Source organism: Geospiza fortis, unplaced genomic scaffold, assembly GCF_000277835.1.
Source record: "Geospiza fortis unplaced genomic scaffold, GeoFor_1.0 scaffold162, whole genome shotgun sequence".
Taxonomy (NCBI): domain Eukaryota; kingdom Metazoa; phylum Chordata; class Aves; order Passeriformes; family Thraupidae; genus Geospiza; species Geospiza fortis.
In genome coordinates this window covers 6,011,469-6,036,757 of record NW_005054316.1, presented here as the reverse complement: position 1 = coordinate 6,036,757, position 25,289 = coordinate 6,011,469, and the positions used below count along the sequence as shown (strand labels likewise).

The 25,289-nt window shown below is 41.4% G+C and overlaps 1 protein-coding gene across 2 annotated transcripts; it reads right to left on the bottom strand.

The window, feature by feature from the left end:
* Nucleotides 1-950: 950 nt before the first annotated feature.
* EZR (ezrin) lies at nucleotides 951-19,714 on the bottom strand. Of its 2 annotated transcripts, XM_005420104.3 has the most exons (12): nucleotides 19,631-19,714; nucleotides 14,785-14,880; nucleotides 13,691-13,965; nucleotides 12,847-12,930; nucleotides 12,049-12,195; nucleotides 8,600-8,696; nucleotides 5,422-5,585; nucleotides 4,379-4,509; nucleotides 3,529-3,689; nucleotides 3,164-3,256; nucleotides 1,998-2,249; nucleotides 1,445-1,663 (listed from the first exon to the last, which is right to left on the bottom strand). In XM_005420104.3, exons 1-12 carry the CDS (start codon nucleotides 19,691-19,693, stop codon nucleotides 1,499-1,501), a joined length of 1,728 nt encoding a protein of 575 aa, XP_005420161.1. In that variant the 5' UTR covers nucleotides 19,694-19,714; the 3' UTR covers nucleotides 1,445-1,498. The 2 variants fall into 2 exon arrangements, with proteins under 2 accessions (XP_005420162.1, XP_005420161.1); XM_005420105.2 differs by lacking the exons at nucleotides 13,691-13,965; nucleotides 14,785-14,880 and having other exon boundaries at nucleotides 951-1,663; nucleotides 19,631-19,689.
* Between the last annotated feature and the right edge of the window lie 5,575 nt (nucleotides 19,715-25,289).

Here is a 25,289-nt window from a genome sequence, read left to right as displayed (position 1 = left end):
CAGCAGGAACTTGTGTACAACTGTAACTTGTGTTGCTGTGTTATACTTTTAGTCCTTTGTTTAAGTACTCCCACTTCCTTTCTTGGTCAGTTTGGCTTTTAAGGATTTGAGATTTAAAACCACAGGGACTCATAAGCTAAGCTCAGGAACTAAAAGACCAGAAGCACAACTTATTCAAAATACATGCCACACAAGAAACACTTCACTCCATCACCTTTGTTACTTTGCAGATCTTTTATTTAGATGGTTGCTGCTGCAAATAAAAAAACCCCACACAAGATTCAACTCAAGTATAACGCAGCATAGATATTGTAAATGAAGAGGTGACAACATACTGTATCTCACTTTCTAACAGATTTTCAAGGAAAAAAGGGGAGAGTGGGGAAAGGATGGTCACAGAAATGCTCTCTACTAGAGAGAATACAACTGTGATATAAACAAGCAGTCCCTTCATCTTTGGAGTCTGAAACTTTAAATCAAACATTTAAAAAAATTAGAAAATTTGTTAGAAAAATAGGTGCAGTAAAATTGTATATATTGGATCATGTGTACATATAACAGTTTTCATTAAGTAAAAAAAATGATCTTTACAAATAATGCTTTATAGTAAATAATCAGCTGCACTGTATCAGACTACAGTCTTGCTTAGGCATTTTTACAGATGCAAGTCTTATTAAATCTGAAAAGTAACAAAATATACAGAGCAAAACTATTTCCCTTTAGCTAGTACTGCAATTCACATATTGCATGTTTTATATATATATTTATAAATACTACACTACAACTGATCAGTAATGAAGCTGGAATGCAAACACAGTGGTGTTGGAGATTCCAGGAGTATTTGCTACTTGTTACATGAAGAGGGTATCAGTGTCCCTATGCCACTTCTGAGCCATCACTGCACCATTTCTCCAGTTGAGAACAGCAACTAGAAAATACCTAATTTCTACCAAGACCAAGGAAAAAACAGGATCTACAAGCACCTGTGCGTGGATGCACAACACACATCCAGGTGCTTGAAAATCCTGAGTTCCACAGCCTGTCTTCTCATCTGTTACACTTTACACTGTAGCTAATAATACAAAGACATATGGCACAAAATTCACCCACAGATGCTTATCTTTTAGACCAGGCTGAATCCAGCACCTGCACAGGACACACATCTTTAAATAAAAGCATGGCCTGTTAAAATTTGTCTTGCTTAAAGAGAGATGTGACATAAGGCCTTTTGGCACTAAGTAAAGGCATGAGCAAGTTACCAGGATCTGTGGTACAATAAATTTCAAACTATACCAAATTTCACAGAAGGTTCAGAATAAAAGGGAAATTCAAACACCTCTGGGTTTAGAGAACATTAGTTAAGTGTCATACAGTGACCCCTCCTCAGAGAAAAAAAAAAAAAACAAACCAAAAAACCAATACAACAAAAACCCCAAAACAAGAACACAGCATAAAGATCTGCCTTTCCCACAGTCCTGTCTTCTTTGTACGAGCATCTTTACATTGCCTCAAACTCATCGATTCTCTGCTTGGTGTTGCCCTGCCGGATCTGCCGCAGCGTCTTGTACTTGTCCCGTCCCTGGCGCATGTTCTCTGAGTGGATGATGTCGTTTTGGGTCCTCTTGTCCTCGTGCCGAGCCTGGGCCAGCTCATCTGTCAGTGCCTGCAGTACACAGAACAATACATACAGGTTATTGTGAGAAGCTCTCAGCTCCTGTCAATCCTCTTCTCTGGGGAGAGCTGATAGTTGTTAATGCTTGGACAGAGAAGTGACGTGCATACGACCTGGCCTTTCCAAAACCATTATGGATGATTTAAGCAATCTCAATGCTTGAGCAATGAGAGTAATTTTTATATACCTTGCCTTTATTTCAAACTTCCTATAGGAACTGTAAACAAAGAGAAACTGTCGTGCTTTGTGTGTTTAACCAAGTGGTGAAATGACCTGTTGTCCAGGACTGTTTCAATTCCTCTGCCTCCTCCGAGCAGTGCCTTACCCTCAGCTGGCTCTGCACGCGCGCGTTCTTCTCCGCCTCGGTGATGCGCTTCTCCTCATTGCGGTCGTTCCTGATGCCCTCGCTGGAGAACTCGGCGCTGTAGGCAGAGTACTCGGAGCCCTCATCGTGCAGGTTGTCATGGACGTGGTAATTCACTGGCTCGTACACAGGGGGTGGGGGTGGAGGTGGAGCAGTCATTACCAAGTGTAACTCCTCCTTGGTCTTTACCAGATCCTCCTGTGCTTCCCTGGCCTTTGGGAAAAGAGTGGAAAATATTTTAAATACATTTCTTGCTTTAAATCAGCTTAATGAACATTTAAATGCTTATCTTCCTAGTTTTTTCCATCTACTGTGAAAAGCAAGAGAGAATGAAATGTCTGCAGCTGATGGTACTCCATTATTAGAGACCTTTTTTTTTTTTGCTAGGGATGCTATCATCATCAGCCACTGTGTAATGTGCAGGGGGGCTGAACAAACAATAAACAATGTTCTTCCAATAAAACAACCCAGGAAAAAGTTCTATGGAAAGCTACAGTTATCGTCATTCTGTTCTCCATTTGAAGAGCTGTAGGCTGGAGACACACCAGTTCCACAAAGCAAGAATCTGGAAACCTAATTTGGCATTTTTAGCGCAATTACACACCAGGCAGTCATCTTCCCTGCTGCTGCAGTGGTTCTGCCCTCCCATGTGTCTTACAGTGTGCTGGGAGCACCAGCACTCTGAGACTTGTGTGGTTTTAGTGCAGCAGTTTATTAAACTCTCCTGATCCAAGTACCAGGAAGCCACCAACAACAGCACATGCCCCTCAAAACAGACACCTGCAATGTGGCTGCATTTGCAGCATCTTCTCTTGATGTAATGTTTTCAGACATTTTATCATGGATTACATGCACCATTTATTCATGTGCCCCTCTCTCTCCAAGGCTCCAGGACAATTATCGCATTTTTAGGTTTTATACAGGTTTTCATTCTGACTTTTGACTGAAGGGTTGTTGGAAGAAAGGTGTTTTTGCAGACATATTGCACATTCATGACAAGTTTGGTCTTTTTCACTGCTGTACAGACGTTTGCTTCCACATGTTTGAGAAGTCACACCAGGCTAAGAACCACAGTATGCTCTGCTTAAGCACAGAATTTTAGAGCAACTGGTAAAGCAGATACTCACTCTGATTTGCCACTCTTCAACCTCACTCTCTTTACGCTTCCTTGCCTCTTCAAGAAGTGCTATCTTGGCTGTATACTCTGCAAGCTCTGTAGCCTGTTGAATAATAACACTGGAATTACAGGGACTCTTGGAAAAAACACCAACCCAACCAAAAAACCAAACACAATAAAAAATTCTCTTAACTCTCATAGAGACTGAATAGGAGAATGAAGAACTAAAAATTAGATTGCTTATGATAGAAACCAGTGCCACAAGATGGCCCAGTACCTCACTGCACTGTTTTTCCCTGGACATGATGGCTTTGCCTTACTCAAAGGCACGGTAATATGCCTGCGTATCCTGTTCTCAAAATAACTGAGTCTTACCAGCTGTTCCTGGCTCTTTATCTGGTCCATAGTTTGTCTCTCCAGCTCTTCCTTGGCCTGCAGAGCTGCCAAACGTTCAGCTTCCAGGCGTTCTGCCTCCTCCTGGGCCCGTTTCCTCTCCTCTTCCAGCTGAATGGCTCTTTGGATCTGATCTGACAGCTCTGCAAAGAGACAGATCAATGTGGTTAGTCCACAAGCCTGCTCCAAGCTAAGGAACTTCAGTCTCTCAGGTAAATGCAGAAGTCATGACAGGACTTTATTCCAGCTTGCAACGCTCCCTTCACTGTGCTCCTCTAAGTAATTGTTTGCATAATACACCAAGTAACTGGATTCAGAAGTAGTCAGATGCACATTGTAATTAAATCTTCTGCGAGATGTTTGCATTGAAGTCTGTAACACTGACATGACTCTGCTGCTGTCAATTGACAGGTTGCTGCATGGACCAGATGTCGTTGCCTCCAATGTGTTCTTCTGTGCATTGAAACAGAAACTTCCATTTCACTGGAAAGATTTGTTCCCAAAGTACTTTTCGTGTTAGGAGTTAGTAAAAAGTACTTGAGGGCTGAACTCTTGCTCACTGCTGGAAGAAGCTGTGCTACTTAAATCCTCCTGGCAACAGGGGAAAACAGAGTTCCTGCCCTTTAGTTTCCAAATAAAATCTACAGATTTTATGCTACTTTCATCCTTTGGATGCACATTTGTACACTTAGCTGTATTGGCAGACAGACATTAGTAAGTCTTGCCAAGCAATCCCAGTGTCACCAGATTTAGTAAAGGCAGGGGCAACAACCCATACATCCCCTCTGTGAAGCACAATATGTGGTCTGCTCTGCCAGGACAAATACTTTACCTTTCTCTGCTTTCTGAGTCTTCACTTCATACTCTTGTAGCCTCACCAGCAGCTCCTCCTTCTCCCTCAGCATTTGTTCTTTCTCCCTCTCAATTGTCTCTCTCCTCTTCTTTTCATCTTCTAGTTGTTTCCTGTTAGAAACACATTTCATGCTGGAAGCTCACTTTCAGACCCAAGCTACTGCCAGACAAGAACACTGGCTGGGAATCTCTCCAGGCAGCTCAATAGGAAAGTGGCTGCCACGAGACAGGAGCCAGAAAGACAGAAATAGGCTGTTCCTTCATCTCTTTAGAATTTTTGCTCTGTTTAAGATACAAATGCTTTTATGAAATGGGGTATTTTTGTTGGTTGCCACAAAAATTTAGAACACCAAGTAGCTTCTAGACCCAGAGAAGTAAAAGACTTGTACTGCAAGGCAGAAGAGGTGTAACTTTGTTACTTCTGCCATATGGAAAGCTAAGAAGGTGTGAAAACAACAGGACTGAGAGAACAGAGACAAACAATCCACAAGTTCAGGAGAAAAGCAGCATGATTTCTAGAATCATAAGCAACCTGCAGCCAATGGTAGAGTTGCTATTCCTTTTTCCTTGCCTGTAAGAGATCTCCCAGTTCCTTCTGTCTTTACAATGTACACATATGTGCTCCCTGTGAAGGCTTCTCCTTACTTCCAAACATCCCGTGGCCCAGCACGTAAATCAGATGCCAACATTCCAGAGTCAGGAAAACCCTTCTCTAGGTGCACACCACCACACCAGAGCCTGCTGTGCCTTTACTTGCACATTTTCTTGCAGCTCCTGAGGCTGCTGCTGACTGTGTGGGCACAGGGCCAAGCAGGAAGGGTAAAACAGTCCCACTGCAGGACACCCAAAAGTCCCTGCCCATACTCCAGAGCTGCAGGGCCACACATGCTCCTCCTGAGCCTGGGATGGTTCAGAGCCTCGCTCACGTTACTGACCCCTGCCCAGGGATCCAGCTGCTTGCTGAACCCTGGCATCTGGGTGTCATTTATTTCTGCCACGCCAGCTGCCTGCATCCAAGCCCACCTTTCCAGTTGTTTCTGGTGCTTCTCCTCCCGGGCCTGGGCCTTCATCTGCTGCACCTCAATGGTGTCGGGCTTCCTGCGCCGCATGTACAGCTCATGGTTGCCCATGCAGAGCTGCAGGATCCTCTTGTTAATTCTCAGACGAGGGGCATAAAACACAAAGTCCTAGGAGAGAGACACCACAGTCAGTTTTTTCCAAACAATCTTTCTCCTCCCAGCTAACTGCAGACAGAACATCTTGTCATTAATTTAATTCTAATCCAGACATAAATGCAAGACCATTTAAACACAGCAGCAAGGGCTGCAAATATCATCTGAAGCCAAAACTGTTGTGATTTATAATCTCCATTTAAAGTCTACATAGAATGTGCAAGTTACTCTTCTAGATAAAACATCTTTTAGAGAAAATCCCAGATAGATGAAGTCTCATTAAAATGGAGATTGTTAGATGTTGCAGAAGGTTCTGGGTTGGCAGGTAAATATCTGGGCAACACACAGACCTCTAGTGTTGAGTAGTTTTTCAGTTTGCAGTTTTGTGACTGAAAGACAAAGCACAAACTACAAATTTGTAGAGTTTCTCAATCTATCTGAATCAACATTCAAGGCCCCACATGTTTTTTCACAGAAAAATGCCTTACAATATAATTCTTGTCCATTCCATGGCATTTCCTAGTTAAGCTGACCTAGCCTGTTACAAGAGTGTCAAATGAAAACTAATTTTTTAACCACCAACCACATGGGTTATTTGGAATATCAGGTTGCAGGCAGTGACAAAACAAACTATATTTTAAAATTTCTGGTTCAGCAAAAAGGACACTCCCAAATTTCTTATTACCTGTCCTATAATCAGACTTTTACAGAAACTATAAATTAGACTAGCTCTTCTAGAAGAAAATCAGCTAAGAAAGGGATACAGAGGGCCCAAGTTCACTACCTCCCTGAATTTTTCTGAGTCTACAACCACACACATTTACAACACTGTCTAAACTTACACAGTGGATAAACATCCTTGTGCTTTTTCTGTGTACTACATGGATAGTGGGCAAGCTGCCACATTACCACCATAAACCAGTGCCCATTCCTTGGAATTACTCTCCTGTGGATTGCTTCACTGTTAGTAAGAGATGGAACCAGGAATGGAAGCAGTGACCATGTTTTTAATTGCCTGAGATCAGAAGCACAACTATGGCTATCTCTGGGAAATCTAGAAGTCACACTAAGCAATTAAAAGCTCCTTAAGTGGCATTAAGATGAATATGCTGGCAAAGACTGATTTTCTCCAATGCATTTCCCTAATGCACCCTGGCTGCAGAAGAGGCAGTCAGGGCACTGTGCTTTGCTCTCCCACTAAATCCTGCTGGAGCCATTCCGAGGCTCACAGGTCTGATCCTGATAATTGTGACTGTAAGCTGCTCATCCACCCTCCTAGTTCTGACAAGTAATTGTAAAAACAGTTTGTGCACAGGGTGATGAACAGGTCCTGTGCTGAGGCAAGGCTCACTTCCATGAAGTAAATACTGAGGGTATAGACGGTGCTTGCATTTGTCATTTGAGGCCATAATCAAGGGACACAACATTCAAATACAAATATAAAAAAAATCCTTTCTTTCCTCATCCCCAGCCTACCCCAGATCTCACACAACTGGGAGAATTGCACCTTGATATTTTTAAGATAATGTGCTGAAGATCTTGGACTATATGGGCAAACAAAGCTCAAAATTAAAAAGCTTATCCTGGGCAAGGTGCCACAGGACTCTGCCCTTTACATTACTGTAAATTTAAACACAGGTATATGGAATCCTCCAAATTAAAAGAGATCTTCCAACCTACAACTTGAGTGGACTGAGTATTTTGCTGTAGTTATGATGCCTGCCTTTTTAAAAGGAGACGCAAGCACACAAAAAGACCCAGACAACTTCCTGAATACTCAAAATTAGTGCCCAGGTAAATTCTTATTTTAGGCATAGCTTTAAACATACCATCAGCCAGAGGGAAAATAATAACTGACAGGGAAGAAGGAAACATAACTGAGGTTTTCAATGCTAACACCTTTCTGTACCAGCCTTTTGCAAGCCTTCCATTTCAAACTCAGATTTACTCTTTGGGGAGTGGGTAGCAAGCTGTGATCTGTGTTTTGTAATTATGTACAACACATGCAAGAGGCTCTTCTATTGAGAAAAGCATGCCTGACAGACCAGCTTTCTGTCTCTGGGGAGTTCTGTGGTTTTCACTAACAGCATTACAGAAAAAAGCTCCTCTCCCCCAGGTTCTTATCTGGAGGAAGGAAGAAATCCCTGCAGCACACAGTGCATTAGTATCCTTTAAATTACTGGGAGGATCTTTTGCTGTTAGAGATATTTTTAAGCCATCATCCTTTGCCAAAGCCAGGCTGCTTATTATTTCTCTGGGCTGCACTTATCCACAAAGGCCAAGTACTGGGGTGGGGGAAGAGCAGAGATCTTTCTCAACTACTCCAATAATTTCACAAGACTGACCGAATGACATCCACCCATACCAGTTGTTCCACCTTATGCTCTCAACAGGTCAAAGTAAGTTTCTAATTCCTCACTAAAATAACTCTGAAAACATACTTTCAAGTATTGAAAAGCAACATTCACAGGTAGCTATATTTCACCTCTCCACCAAAGTCATATCCCTGAAATTTACCTTGGTGTTCAAGAAAGTCAATGAACACCACATTTTACTCTATCAGAAGTGTGGAAGTAGGCAGTGATGGATGGGAAGCCATTTGTATCCCTGTGGTTTTGCAGTAGCATTTGAACTACTTCTGTAATTTTTTTAATGTTTTGGTATTTTTAAGTGAAAAAAACAAAGATAAAATTTACCTATCAGCTTGCATGCACTGAAAGATATGCAGAGAGGACTCACAGAACAAGCAAACTAGCAAAGAATCTCAAATTTGAGCATGAAGTTACCCAATTTGCTACAAAAAAGGACTCTGCAGTTGTAAAATCCTTATCTTTTTCCACATTAGTTATCACTATCAGCCCTTCGTTTATGCTGCACAGAAAAAACAGCAGCTCTAAATACACTCTAAATACAAATGCTTGTTTTGTATCTAGAATATCTGTGGCTTTCTCCACTCCCAAGACTACTTTATTTTGAGATGAAACAGTATCAGTTGTTCATATCCAGGAGTCCCTGCTAGATATACTTACTGGGGCCTTCTTGTCAATAGGCTTTATAACAAATTTCTTGTCATTGAAAGAGATGTTTCTGATTTCGCTCCAGGGGAACCCAATCTTCGGGGTTAGTCTGGAAAGAGGAAAAACTTGTTTTAAGGGATGATGCAATAAACATTTTTCCCCCCTGTATTGCTTCCAACACACAGACTTGGTGGAATGCAATGCTTCACAAAGCTTTCACAAAAGAGAGAAGACAGTAATTGAACCAGAATACCACAGGGAGTAGGAAAAGAAGCCCAGTAACCTCTCTTAGTGAGTCTCTTCTCATTCTCATCACCCTACTGACCTTTGGCTATGTAAATACGAATGGACTCTACTGAAGCTACATGATCAGCTGCTTTTAAGCTTATTTCTTTTAACTCTGGTCCCAAAATCCACAGCATGCAGACTTTATGTGCAGTGCTTCCCTGCACAGAACTCTCACACATCATGGGAGGCACGAGCCAAAGTAACTGAGCTGCTCCCCACACCTTACAGCACCCACAGGCAAACCTACCCTGCTGTGGTACAGCTAGCCCAGTCACCTCCATGCTGCCTTCTCTGAAGTGCTGGACAGGCACCACTGGTAGGAGAAGATTTTCTTTTGTTAAACAGAATGGGGCATGTTGGAAGGGACCACAGTGGATCATCTGGTCCAACCTCCCTGCTCTAGCAGGGTCATCCCAGAGCACATGGCACAGGATTGCATCCTGAATACCTCCAGGCAGGGAGACTCTACAGCCTCTCTGGGCAACCTGTCCCAGTGCATGGTCACCTGAACAGTAAAGAAGTTCTTCCTCACATTTAGGTGGAACTTCTGTTCATCAGAGCCTGCTCCTTGCCCCATTGCTCAGCAGCACTGAGAAGAGCCTGGCTCCATCCTCTTGACACCCCCCCTTCAGATAATCTCCTCCCCTAGATTACAGGCAAGGTTGGTAACAAAGGCCCTGTTCTTTCCTTCCATACAAGCTGCTCTTTGAGCCCATCCCATGAGTCACCAAGCAGAACTTTACTCACTGCTCATGCAATGAGCTGTGCCACGTGGCTGCCACTAGTGAAAAGCTCTCCTATAAAGCAAAGGGCAAGATTCGGACTCCCAGCTCTTCCTTGCTGCTGAGGAGTCCAGGTCTGTTGATTTGTTTGAATTTTTTCTATATGACTCACTAAACACTTGAGATTTTCCTCTGCCTTAATTTCTCCAGAGTCTTGCATATAAAAAGCATCCAGTTTGTCATGAGATCAAATGTTTCTGAGCCATTCCAATACCTCACCTTCACACACCTGATCAGCTCTGCAGCAAGTTCTAACATTGCAAGGACTTGTGCATTTGATATAATAAAGTCCTTTAATTAGCACAACCAAACATTTTATTTTTATATTTAATATCGCATTATTATTCTTTTATTCTTCTCTTAGCAAGGGAGGGTATATTCTCTAGAGATAGCTGTTAATGATTAATATTGTAATAATTGTGTCTTACATAAAAAATAATGACAACAAGCAATCTTCTTGTTCTTCTCTAACCTTTCCAATGTATGTGTCTCTGTCACAATTATTCTTGCAAATTATTTGAAGACACAAGTATTTAATGTTTAGCACTTACAGAAATGTTTATCATCACAGTGGACCACTCAAATTCTGTAAGAATTCTATGGAGCACATTGATTAAAGAAAAAAAGAGCAATTTTGGGAGGAATTTCCCTCTTTGTCAAAGAGATGGAAAGCTATTACATCAAAAGATTTTGCTGGGTCCAAGCACAAAAAACCCCTTGCTTCATTTAAATTCAGTCATCAAGAATAAAATTCACCCTCTTCAGAACTATCCACTCCCTAACCTCTAACTCAACTGCAAGATTATGCAACAGTGTGTGTGTGTAACATTAAGAACTGTAAAGAAAATTATTTGATTAGACTAAGATTAACTAATTACTCCAGCCTCCATCACATTAGTACAAGTGCTTAAATCCTAGATAATACAGAATGACAGACAACTAAAATAATTCACTCATTAGTGAGTTCTACTGCAGATTCTTCCCTTTAATGCAGGAAAAAAAAAAGCTTGAATATATCCAGAAACAGGATATTAAAATGCACTCAGTTTAGAGACTCACAACCCCTACACTACAGCCTCATTTTCCTCGTGTTACACTCCAACAATGAAATCTCTGCTTCTTCATCTTTGCCCTCAGTCCCCAAACTTTACACCTACAAACCAGAGGTGCCATACACATTATTATTTTTCTAGTCCCCACATCTGTTGGAAAGACTTAATTATATAGTGGCAAGAGTTACAGCAGAAATAAGCAGTTTATTCCAGCGCTGTATTTGTTTTGCAAACGCTCTCGATAGGCCTTCACAGTCAATGGCTACACTCTGATTTCTGCAGCTTGAAAAACCTGTTTGTGTGACCATGGTTACATAGCAAGACCAGTCATTCAGGACTGAAGTATTACATGAGCGAAACTACTTCTCTTTCAAGTGACACTCCTTGTTTTCTGGGTGACAGCACATATTAGCATTGCAGAAAAGACTGCCTTTCTCTTTGCCTTATCAACAGAAGATGCAGAGAGTTCCAATTAATATTTGGGTTGCATTCAAACCTTTTTGGAGGCAAAGATGCAGAACAGGTAAAATCCATTCTGTATTTCAATGATAGTCTGTTACAGATTAGTGACATGAAACAAAGATTTGAAACATTGGGGAGAGGAAAAGAAAGCAGTCTAGACAGCAATGCTCCATCTAAAAAATATCTATTTTAATTCCCTTCAATCCTTCAGTTGCAGAGTATTAGAAGAGACTAGCAGGCTTAGACACAGCTGTTCTCACCTTCTTATTATGTTTATTTATAGATGTAGTCTATCATTTCCCACCTACTATCCAATTAATAATGGCTCTGCCTTTACCAGAAGGGCTGATTAAAACTGTGTGTACTTCAGTAAGCTCTCATTTCATTCCTTGTTCACAGTAACTACATAGGTTAGCCTCTCCCTGTGTTCTGGGTGTCACCCAGCTTTGCTTTTGTGTCCACCCCATAATCTGCCTTTTTCAGAACCGGGCAGCTGCACACACATCCATCATTAACTTCAGGACAGGAGTTTCCTTAGGTGTCTGCAGATACCTTAGCCTAGCCAGGTTCTCGTGTTGTCGCCACTGATGGCAAACCTGGTGACCTGACTCAAGGAAAAGCCTGGTAAACTCCTCAGTTCAGGATACAGCTCCAGCACTGTGCATGATAATGAAGATAGCATTGTACAGCTGACATCTCTCTTTACACAGCAGGTAGTGTTAGCAGCTCAGGAAAGACATGAAAGCACAGGGGATGTGAAAGCCCATTTCCCAGCTTCACCTACTGATCCAAAACTGGAACATAAGCATTCCTGTACATGAGAAATGTCCCATACCAACCCTCTTTGGAAGACGAGAGGCAAAACCAAAAGCCTTACTTATCGTCCTTTTCATAGATGTTGAGGCCCAAGGCATCGACTCCCAACCAAAGATCAGTTCCTTTCTTATTCTTGATTTCAAAGTAGTTGATTCCATACATCTCCAGGTCTTGGGCAATCTTCAGGTATTCCAGCATGGCACTCTCTCTGATTGAGACAAGAAAAAAATCAGATAAATGAGAAACCAACATCAGCTCTATCTCAGAAAAACAAACACCTCAGAAGAAAAAAAAATAAAATTTCCTAAACCTCACTAGAAACATAGAAGTTAAAACTGAACATTCACCATTTAGGATTCACTTTAGAAGTTATGATATCACATCTACGAGCACACACAGAGAATATTTCCATATACCAATCCCTAGTACTTCCAGGCAGAAAATCAGCAACATTCACCTCTCTCAGCACTCATCCTTGTCTCAGGGTACAGTGAGTAGGAAAGGTATAGGATCTGAGCTTTCCCCATCTGTCAATGCAAATGCTTCAATGACTGTAAGGTTTGACAGCACCTTTACTCTTTTTCCCCACTCAAAGCTGTCACTAATCCAATGTGCACAGGCCCAAGATCTTTAGGAAGCAACACTGTTCTCAGCACCAGCACAAAATATACTACTGTGCTTTACCACGTGATCCAATACTGGACTAAAAAATACACACTAGGAGTAGTGTGTATCACTCACACAGGCAACTCAAGAGTCTAAACCACAGACTAACAAAACCATGTTGTAGAAATGCAAACTTAAGGTAATCAAACAAGCAGCAAGGTGATCAGCCCAAGGACCAACACAAAACACTCACTTGAGCATGCCACTGTGCTCAGCGTGCCACACCTGGATCCGTTCTTCCCACTGCTCTCTGGAGAGTTTATGCTGGTCCATCACCCTACACAAGGAAACAGGTATCAGCAAGATTAGAGGTTCTGCAATATCCACTGATGGTGATCTTTGCTATAGTCTTACTCTCACCCTGGTGGAAGCCTTACTGTAGCCAGAAGGAAAACCCTACTCAGCCCAAAGATGTTCTCTGTGAAGCAAAGCATTTCAGAACAAGCAATAACCCTCTGCAAAGCCTTTCTGGTCACTGACCAGACACATGAGAGGTATAAGCAAAACTCCGCAAACAAATCACACACATACTGTACACACCAGGGGATTACAGCAAAGGAAAAGTTGGTGCAATCCCTGGAATCAGACATTGCTGCAGTGTCATCAGGAAGGGTAAACAGAAGCCATTGGTCTGATAACATCCACTGATTCAGTGTGGAGATGGACTGTGAAGCCACAAGACATGCTTTCCACATACAAGCTTTTTAGGACTGTACATTAGGATTAAGGACACACAACCCAACCTTCTTCACGAATGACATATTATTGACTTAATGCTGCTCTTTTCTTCTTAAGGAGGAAACATTCATACTGCCACACTTACCAGCATGGCAGCAGTGTTTTTAAGAAATAAAAGCTGAATATAAAACTACATTTACTCTCTAACCAACCCTAGGAGAAGCAAAAATATACTCAAAGTAAGGGGAAAAAACCACAATTATAAGCAATTCAATTTAAAAAAACAAAACCAAAGATGCTTTTAAATGAAAGTCTTTGCATTAAGAAAAAAAAGAGACTGCATCAGCCAATTCCTTCACCTTTGGGGGATCAGACGCTCTGAATTGAGGTATCCAGGCTTGTGCACCTCCTTGTTGTAATCTCCAAATTTGGCCTGCACAGCATAGGAACCAAGAAGTACTGCTGTTTCAGGAGGACAGTAGATCTCATCACTGAGGATCCCTTCCTTCACCTGCAGGAAGAACAGCTTCTGCGTGATGTCCTGTATCAGCTCTTCGGACACATCCTCTGGGAAGAACTTGGCACGGAATCTGAACTGGAGGGGATTCTCCTTTCTGATTTCTTGAGCAGAAACCTGAGGACAGAGGTGACAACCACAACTGAGCAGGTGGTTTTTTGCAAACAATAGAATAGATTGCTTTTAGACAAAAAAAAGAATTCAGGGCATTTGCCATAAGAGGTGAGTGACTGGCAACCCTTTAGTGGAATTCCTTAATTCTGGCTGCTTACTGATAGGAGAGAACTTGGGAGAGATGCATTATGTTTTCCAACTAAGCCAGTTAAATCCTGTTTGTACAGCAAACATTGGTCACTGGAGAATGATTTACTGTGCTGTATCAGATGGCAAACCCACCCAGTACTGTGTGTTTGACAGAGAACAGCCCCCTGACATTAAACAGGTGTGTCAGCGACTGCCCCACCAAGAAAAGCAGTTCATGCCCTCATAAGAGCTGGGAACACAAAACCAGGAGCACATCAGAGGCATCAGCACTTGGCTGCCCAGCTTGGAAGTGCCTCTTCTCCAATTAGGACACAACTGATCCTGCACAGGCAGGGCCTAAGCCCATCGTCAGCCACGTGCTCCTCCAGCCACAGAAAGTGCAATTGCTTTCTCCCAACAAAGTACAGTATCCAGGTGCTGCTGCACACGTGGCAAATGCTTCCTGCAACTCAGAGAGTGAAAGGGCTTCTACCATGTCACACCTCACCCATGGAGATCACAATGTTATCTCTAAAAACAATCCTGGAATTATGAAAATTAGGGCACAATTTTCATAATTGTGAAACATTTATGAAAACAGCAGGCACAAGGTGTATGAAGTTGCAGCCAATAACACATCAGGAAACACACAAGCTTTAACCTTTGGCCAGCAATTAGCCCAAAGTCTGTTACCTTTTTATCAAGCTTCAGCCAAGTTTGGAATCCTTTGTTGTCCACGTACTGAAGACCAAAGTACCACACTTCTCGCAAACCTATGGTTTTAACCACCTGCAACAGAAAGGCAAAAAAGAAAAAGCTATTGCAGGAAAACCTTCACTTGAGGCCCAGGTATCCTTTTGAGTCCCACATCACCTGTGATGGGTGCAGGTGAGAGCTTAAACCCACTCATCTCTTAATTTCAGCTTGCAGACAAGGATATACAGCTGCCATTGTAGATGGTGATGACAGCATAGGCTAAGATACTTGTCCCACCCAGTTTCTAGAAGATGATGATCTTGGGGAAAGCAGGTGAGACAAACAGTACTAATGGCTCAAGTGACCTTGTCTGCCAGTCACCAGAGACTATTCCTTCTAGAAGAAGCAACAGAGAGGTGCTTCATACCCCTGCTGTGAGGCTCTGAGAGTTAAAATAAGATGCAAGTATTCTCAGTCAAGGTTATTATTTTTTTTAATTCCCCAAAAGGCTGAGTTTATGAAGGACAAAAATCCGTTGATGCCCCCACATTAGGACAAGTTTCATTTCATATATTGTAAATACTGACCAGCTGAAAGACACAGAAATACCAGCCATTGACTGGATGGTGCACTTACTAGAAAAGCAGTCCTGTTTGGACATGTAACATTTCCTCAGTGGAGGACAGAACCAACAGGTCCCTGACCTTCACTTACTCTTGACAGCTTGTTCTTATAGCCAAGTTCTTGGCTGCCAGCTCATCTTCCTGTAAAGCTGTGCTCTAGACACAGCCAAAATCTGCAAAGATCTACTATGTACATAGCTGGATCACTTCTGTTATGTTATTTGCAGAGTAGCCCCTCAAAAAGTGATGTAGGCATCACTACAGGGAGCTCAACTGAGTGGAAGGCAAGAAGAATTTATAACCACTGAGTGAGTTAGGGAAGTGTGACAGATTTGGGAATGTGTAGTTACATGTGCTTCAACAAGTCTAAGACCTCAACCAAGGATCTGTTTCACCTCCACATTTAAGGTATTGCTGGAGACACTCTGGCTGGAGAGCAGACTGGAGAGAAACAATGGCATGTTAGCTAAGACTAACTAGAGTTTATCAGAAAGACAATAAAACCCACCAATCCAAACAAACAAAAAACCCAACCCCCCCCATATCCTTTTAAAAGAAGAGCTGGGCTCTGTAAATAATTCAGCTTTTACTTGACTAAAATTCCTTTTCCCTCCTCCCTAAAAGTGGCTTGTTTCATCATGGGAGACAAGTTTTCTGACAGCTGGATGTATTTTTATGAAGTCTAACAGGAAACCAGGGGTATGTTGAGTGTGGTACTTCCTGTTGCACAAAAGAATGTTGCAACTTTGTTAAAATAAAAAGTTACAAAAATCAAGCAGTTATCAGGTCATTATCTCTGAATGTCTCTTACAAGAGAAAAAGTACACTTCCTATAAATAGAGTTAGAAAACTTTCAGAAATGATGACCCCTCAAACTCTTCCCAAAACCTGAAAGTAAGGAATGAGAAAGTATTAAGTTAAACTTCATAATTTGACTGTTTGAGTTTCAATACAAAGAACAAAGAAGGTTTTAGCCTGTACTGGGAAATGCTCTGTAATCTTCCTCCATGGCAAAACAAGGAAGAAATAAGCAATGAGGCATTATATACAAGATGAGAGACACCTCCTCTGCTTCCTCAAATGCATGAAGCCGCAAATCTTGAGTCTTTCCATTCCATGCAGTTATGCATTCACTCGCAGAAAATGCCAGTTACACCCTCCTCCATTTGAATTTCTTTTATGCTTGGTCAGGAGGGCACATGACCACCTGGGAGATACTCCAGCCAGCTGCAGAGCCCACTGGGTTGGTTCTTGGGATGCCTCAGACCTCACTGCAGCACGAACTCTGCACAGGACTGGCTTGAGTGGAGAGGAACTTAATATTCACAGGTTTCCTTATTTTCCCTGTTCTGTAAAAGGAGCTATAGAACAACTTACATGCAGGATACAGACATGCTAGCAAAGCCTAGCTCTGGTTTCTGACAACCAGGCCAAGAAATCACCTTGTAGTTTTTAAAAATAGCTTGCTTCTTCAAAACCCCCACAGCGGTTCTGCAGTTCCAGTTGAGCCACTCCCCATACCTGTGAAAACCTGTTGCCTCCACAGGCTTTATCTGAGTGTAAACTCCACCCCAGATAAGGGCCTAGTGAAAGGCTTGCTCAACAGAACTGAAAAGAGAATGTATGGTCTTCACCTTTTCTGGTTTTGTGCTGCTCAATTCTACCTCAGGCTTCCCTTGATATGCAGAAGTATCCCCCAACAAGGTATGAAATACAGATAAGAATTTCCAATCACAGGTTTTAAACCCATGCCACTGGATGTAAGGAGCAAATCTCCATGAGGAGTAGGTCTATCCCAACTGTGCACTAAGTGCTGCAGTAAGCATTCTTCAGAAATCCCTAAGTATAGACAGCAAGCTAAAATAGAAGTATCTTGAATCTGAAACATCCTGCCTTTTCCATGTTCTCAGGATTTTGAACTTCTCAGCTGAAAGCAGAGAAAGTAGCTTCCCTTCTGCCAGAGAGATGACCCTGACTCTGAACAGAGGTAAGCATTAGTTAATATATATGGAAGAGGGAAGTACTTGTTGAATGCTTGTCATAAGGACATACTTACAGTCTAATCTAAAGCATTGCTTTTAAAAACCTGGCTTTCAGTAATTTGGATTTTCATACTGATGGAGACAAAATCCAATTTCCCTGTTTTGGATCAACATGAAAGGGCCAGGGGAAGAAGTTACTCTGATGCCATGGTGATCAGCATGAATGGAATCATAGAATCATAGAATGGCCTGGGTTGGAAGGGACCTTAAAGATCATCTAGCTCCAGCCCCCTGCCATGCACAGGGACACCTTCCACTAGATCAGATTGCTCAGAGTTCCATCCAAGCAGGCCTTAAACACTTCCAGGGTCAGGGCATCCACAGCTTCTCTGGACAACCTGCTCCAGTGCTTAACCACCATCACAGTAAAGAACTTCTTCCTTATATCTAATCTAAAGATGCTTCTTTCAGTTTGAATCCATTCCCCCCTGCCCTGACACTACATGCCCTTGTAAATAGTCTCTCTCCAACTTTTTTTAGGTACTTTCAGGTACTGTAAGGCTGCAGTTAGGTCACCCCAAAGACTTCCACCCCAAAGCCTTCTCTTCTCCAGGCTGAATAATCCCAATTCTCAGCCTTTCCTCATAGGAGAGGTGATCCATCTCCCTAATCAACTTGGTGACTCTCCTCTGGAAGATCAAGCAGCAGCTACTGTTTCCATAAAAATGCAGGTTTCAAATGCATTTCAGCAAATTTCCAGTAACAGAATCATAGAATATTCTGAGGGAAAGGACAAACAGGGATCATCAAGCTCAACTCTAAGACGAATGAACCATATGGGGATTGAACCCTTGGTCTCTGTGTTCAATGAATACTTGATGTTTATCCCACATCAGTAGTAATCAAAAGGAATTAAATTTAGATTTAATGCTAAACACAAGCTGGACTACTCAGTTTTGTACTGTGAAGCTCTGCAGTGATTAGTATTTGATTTCCTTCTTTCATTTCTTTCAAGAACTCACTAAAAGCTTTTTTCCTGTTAGTTTGTTGGGGGTTTGGAATTTTATTTATTTTTTAACTGATTTCTGGGTTGTTTTTTTGGGCTTTTTTTCTGGGTTTTCTTTTTAGGTACTTCTCAATGCACAATTGTCCTAAGGCCTAGCAAGTTCTAGTTAACTCACTGAAACACAAAATTGTACCAACAATACCCTGAAGGAATGGACATTATTTAGCCAATACTGCCTACTTGAGCTACTCAAGTACAACCATCCTTAGCTATCAAGGTTAGTGGGTACAAGGGAAGAAGTACAAATAACAGATTGTAAACACGTTAAAATGTGTGACTGAAGTCTGCATAGACCAATTCTTATTTTTCAGGTCTACAGCAGAAATGGCTAGAAGCAATTATTTTCTTTTTTTTTTTTTGAGTTGCAGAGCAGTAAGTAAATTTTTTTTGCTAAAATCTAGGCCTTGCTTGACCTTAATAACAGCAAGCTACTTAAGTCAATAGTAACAAAGTTTCACAAATAGCACACAGTTTGTTTTAGTTGTCTTTATCTGATGTTTGCAGGTCCATCTTGAAATAGACCTGAATATTGTTAAAGCAGTAACAGGAAGAATAACAGTACAGGAGGACAGTCTTGGCCACTCAAGCTCTCCACTTCCCTGGGAATCCCTGAAGGCAAGCTGCACTAATCTCTGCTCCATCCTGCTGCACAGGGGCTTCTTATGAGACATGCTGTCTGTAAATGCTGCATAGAGATCACAAACTCTTCTGATTTTCAAACACCTGTGCTAACTCAAACCCAGCATTTGAATGAATGCAGCCATGCCAACACCCTCATCAGCCACCTGAAGACTTGATTCCAGTTTTATGCACAAGAGCAACATTTCAACCTTAGAAGTTAAGAACTATGTAAGAGCTAAGCAGTATTTCAAAGCAAGAGGTACATTTTTACATGCTAGCTATGCTGTCTAAATATTTTAGATCCCTTGTGACAGTTCATCATCCAACATGCTAGGAAGACAGGTTTCACTGGAACAGAACATACCTGCAAGGGTTTTTGCTTTTTTCTTTTACTGTGATGGAATTTAGAGATCTTAGTTCAGACTGGGGCCGTTTGATTAGGAGGTAGAAGAGAAGAAAGATAGGTTTGGAATCCAGTCTTAAGAAAACACTATAGTCCAAAATATACTCCAAAATTAAACAACAAGAGCCCACAGGAACCCTTCACTGACCTGGTCAAAGAGCTGTTTGCCTGTAGTGTTTGGCTGGATGGCAAACTCCAGCTCTGCATCCATAGTAACAACTCGAACGTTGATCTAAGGAAAAAAACAAAAAGCATTGTTTAAGATGCATTGGAAGTTACTTCTAGGTGTTAACACAGTCCTTTGTGTACAAGAGTCTCCACACTGATGCACTCCTGTAACCTCTATAATAAACACACTTAAGCCTCAATTAGAATCGTGTTATCACACCAGCAAACTTAATTGGGGCACTCATTCTGCTGTTTTAACCAAATTGGTCCACAGGTTTTCTTACTCAACACAGGATTGGACAGATCTTCTGGTTCAACAGGAGGGTATTTTAGACCTGACCCTTTCCAGGCCTAAACCCTCTTGGACTAAGAGCTACTGTGGATACACATTATAGCTGCCTGCAGGCCATCCCTTGGATTACGAGAGGCCCTAATGACTAAATTAAATTTAAGACTTATAATTTAACTTCCATTTATATTAGAGCTGGAATTAATCTGAGGTTTTAAAGGCAAAAGGCTGCAGATTATTCTTATAAAGCAATCAGCATTAACCTGATAAACATTCATTCTTTCCCTCATAAAAATCTATTCAGCACATAAAAACAGCAGTAACAGGTACTGAATGATTCTACAGGGCAGGAGTTCAATAAGCTCTTGCTGTCAGTGAAGAAACAACATAACTAGATTTACTGCAATGGCACTGGACTGCAAGACAGAGGTTACTACTAAACGCAGAAGGCAGGAGTGTTTAATGACTAGAAAAAGTCTATTAGCAGTTAATCAGGACGCAAAAGCGGCAACTAATCTTGCAGGGAATGGCATAAGGAACAGTAAAACGGCAAATCGGGAAAGGATTATCTCCAACTGTTCTGAATACAGCTTGTAATATTATACTACTTCTCAAAAAACCCAACAATCTCAAAACAAATCTAAAAATCCCAAACATGTATGATTGAGTAGCACGGTTATGCTACAAGGCCAGACAACATGCAAGGTACAGGCAGATGAGACTTCATGACAATTTCCCAACAATTTGTAAATGCCACATGACAGAAAGACAAGGCTAAGAGACCAGGAGAGCCTGGCCCACATCTGAAGAAATGAGAGGTAAAAGAGGTAGGAGAGGAATAGGATCGCTCACTACAAAGCTCCGGCCTTCAGCAGTTCCCAGCAACTTAATTACATATGTTTAAACTCTAGGATAAACGTCAGATGTAACAATGTTACAATTAACACAGAATTGCGAATGAAACAAGTAAAATATATTACAAAGCTTTGCACTCCTTTTTCAACGAGACACTGAATGTTTAACCAACCTTCTTCAGTTTAATGGCGGAGCTGTCAATGTCAATGAATTTGATCTTAGAGATATTTTCCAAACTAAATGATTCTATGAAGGCATCAAGTATCTTTATAGAGTTGTTTCCTTTCTTCTGCTCCCACATGACAGAGTATCCTCCCAAAGAAAGATGACTGAAGACACTTTCCAAGTCCCAGGACCGCAGAATTGAACCAGAGAAGATGACTTAGTGACGCCACTTTTAAGCTGCATTTTTAAAGCACTGTCCTTTAAATTAGGACTTTAAAAAATTTCTTTAAATGCAGGATGGAAGAACAAGCAAGAAGGTGAAAGGAGTTCTTGGAAAAGCTAACTGTAGCATTTGAGATCATAATGGAGCACGGAGTTATGCTTAAGATTTTCCTCCTGTGCCTTAAGAAGCAAAGGTTTCCCAAGAAATGCTTCCAGTGTAGGAAGGGAGGGGAAGTTCAGATATCAAATTCTCTGGAATAGCAAGTCTGCAATTCAAAGATGTGACCTTAAAAAACACCTGTTGCTTAATCCCTCTCAACAATAAATCCCTAATCATATTCTAATCCCTTTCTACCCACTTCAAGAAAACATATGCTCATGGTCTTAGTTTTGTGCTGAGCAAGTTATTTGTACTTCTGGCTGAAACAACATAGAAGTGTAAAATAAGTATCACTTTACAAGCTAACTTAAAAGGAGGTGCTTCTTACTCCTTACCAGGAAACCTGCAGAAGGCTGGGTGAGTACAAAATTCCAGCTCATACCAGTATGTATTTTCCTCTATCTCTCCTTAGTGGTTTTCTGCTAGTGAAAAAAGTTAAACTCCCTTGTCTTGTTTCACTACAACCCTCAAAGACTGTAGGATCAGCTATATAGTGAGCTATTTAGTGCATTTAGCTGCTACATATTTAAAGAATTTATCTAGTATTAAGACCAAAAATTGTAGTCATCTGCTTTTCCAATTCAATCATTTAAAGTCAGAAGGATGCAGGAACATGACTACTTGGTTATCCAAATAGCTTTCAAGGACACTTGTGGCCTGCAGGTTAATTTCTGAGTTCTTTAAGGGCTGCATAACCATCAGGACAAAGAGGAATTTCCCTGGTGCTCTCAGACAAACTGCCAGCCACAAGACAGAGCAAGAAGAGACCTTCTGTGCCTTCAATGAGTTGATGACTGCCTGGGAATATCCTTTGAGTCTCCTTCCTGCCCTATTAAGCCCTCCTGGTTCTCATCTCCAAACCTTAGCCTTGACTTCAAGAACATAGTGATTTTAACCTTGTTTCTAAATGGATGTCCTACAACCACTCCATACAAGCTTTTAGCTGCAGAGAAACTCTTAGCAAAGCAGCAAACAGAGCTCAACCCACATGAAACCCTGGTTTAGACAGCCTGAAGAAACCTCAATGTCTGCTACACTGAGAGTCGATCAGTTTGGCACTCAGCTCAGACCAGATGAACTCCCCATGGCGCCAAGATGATTAAATCGACACCTGACGTGCTAACCAATTCAGGTATTGCTGGGGAGGAAAACAACCAAGAACTCAAACTCATTTCCATGAGCAACAAAAAGAGGAAGACACAGGACAACTTTCACAAGCGAAGTCCTGCTCACCCTGTCTAGGCAAGGCATGTCCTTTATAAGATCCTACCAAATCCTGGCAGCAATCCAGGACAATGTTGAAGCCATAAACAAAATGAAAACAGCTTTTCATTTTGAAGACCACAAGGGTGTGGAGAGAAGAGAATGGCACATGGCTGTTATACATGAAATAAGGGTTATATTAAAAAATATGTGCTTTTATGCACAAAACACACTAAAAATCCTGGACAGTAAGATGTAACTTCTTTCTTGATAGGTCAATGTCATAACACTTTATTATTCTGGGGGTTGGAAATAGATTATATTTAAAGTCCTTTCCAACCTTAACTATTCAATAATTCTACTTTTATGTCTGAGGCTAACACATTTAAAATGACAAATAGGGCCCTTAAGGTTTCCTTGTACATACAGAAACACTACAGAACACAAGTTTTTCCTCTTCCCCTGTCTTCGGATGCATAAAATTGCTAACAAATTTGATCCAGAAGGGAAAAAGCATGCTGTTGGAAAGGCAATGCCATTTGCACTAAAATGAAAAACTCTCCACGAAGCTGAAGAATTTAGTACACTGAAAGACTGAACACCATTCCATGACTTCATACTGGACTGTAATGTGTTAGCTACCTTACCAACTCCAACAAGAGAACAGAAGATGAAGGCCAGAGCTAGAGAGAACTTCAGAGTACAGTTTAAATGATTGTAACACTATGGAAAGCAATGGTAGTTAGAATGGAATCTTCTGTGCTTTAGCAATGCCCTTAAGTCATGCATTTGTTTCTTTTGTTGTCGATAAAACAACATCTTTTCTAATGCTAAGTCAGTAGATCAATCTGTGGGGCAGGTGCAGCCTTTCAGAGTCCATGCACATCAGTAGAGTAACTTGAAAAATCAAAGTGCCATTTGAAAAACATTCAGAAAACACTCTCTTAAGGAGGCAACACACTGCCAAGCAGCTGAGTGGCACCATGTCTGTGGAAGAATCCAGACCTAGATAGGAACCCAAGAAGACATTGCCTCTTCAACGCCATCCTCTCACAAACATCCAGTTTTCAGGTGCATTGGACCCTGAACACAAGCTGTAGTTTTTTCTAACATTGGATTCTTGAGTACCTTGGTGCAGAACCAGTATCTCATTGCAGGCAACACTGTATCTTTGAAGTTAACCATCCATCTGCTGATACTGCAGCTCCACTGAAAAACATCCCACACTAAAGGGAAAGGGGCAGGGAGAACAGGATAAAAACCCCTCAGCTCTCAGACACACTATGCTATTGTGGATATTCTGCACCCTGATGCATGTAATCGAATAGTTCACTTGCATAATAAAATAGTTCAGTAAAACCACGAAGTTGTGTGAGTCATTTAAATAAAACCATACAATTTAATTTCAGTAAATACATATGATAAAGGGCACTAAATACCAACTTTTACCCATTAACACAGGACAAACCGGTACTTAACTGTGTCACTTATCATTGTCATTAGGCAGGTCTAAATGCCTTAGACAATGCTCAGGAATGTTTTCTCCCTCTTTCCAAGGAGGAAGAAAGACCAGAGTCTCCTAAACAGCAGGTTTCCAAGCACTGTATCTTTCCAAGTGGTGGCAATTGGCAGTGGAGAAACCTAATAGACATGTCTTGTTTCTTCAGTCACTGGATGTCTGGAAATCTCAGGAGTCACTGGCACATTTAAGCAAATCAGCCACATTTTGAACTGCTGTACTGCACAGCACAGCACATTCTATGAAAAATAGCGTGCAGAGCTGTTAAGCCTTTTTGCACACACACTGACTGCATGGATATGGACTTGCCTATACTGAAGGAATACAGAAGTCTTAACAAGGAGGACGCAGTGGCATTAATAATAGTATTAAGAAAGTAGTAGCATTAATCCTCACTTCTGCAGGTCTACTCTTTCACCAGGCAAGCAGCAACTACTAATGGAATAAATAACAGGCAAGCTTCTTGGCCTGGGCTGCAATGCATCTGCAAGGACAAAGTAATCTCATTTTGACCTTAGCAACCAGAGCTGTTCACAGACGCGTGGAGTGATTAAGTATCTGGTAATAGGAAAAACAACTTCATGCAGCAGCATCAGAAGGGCAATGAAACTGCTCTCTATTCTTCCACATTCCATTCAGTAGTGTTCACTGGTTCCAGGTCCAACAACAAAGAAAGACATTGTCCTAACTGATGGAGTAACTGTTGTCCCAACTCCGGGAAACTGTTATGGGAAAATTTTCAACTTTGAGGAGGGAAAAAAATCCTAGCAGCTTCAGAGTCAGAGCTAATCTGCTAACACTTCAGTATCTGCATTCCTCTGTCCTGCACATGTTACTTAAGTCAACAGGTAATGGTTCAGAGACTGTGCAGAGAAGACAACTCTGAGAAGGTAAGTAGCACAAATAACATAGAAGCAACTGCAGAAATATTAGTTCAATTTATGGTATACTTAAGAATGTACTTTATGAACACCAGCATATCAAGAACACACCACCTGGAGACAATTCTGTTTCTTCTCTGACAGAATAACCTGTCTGATGGATCAAATAAAATCTAATAACATATTTGATGCGGTGCCATACAACACAGACTAGGCATACAAGAAATCTGAGCCATGTGAAATTACAACCAAATGACAAGCTGTGCACCTACATTCTCCATAGCTTCCTTCAGAGCAGGAGACAAATGTCATAAATATCAAGCAAATGATCAATTCCATTCGCAG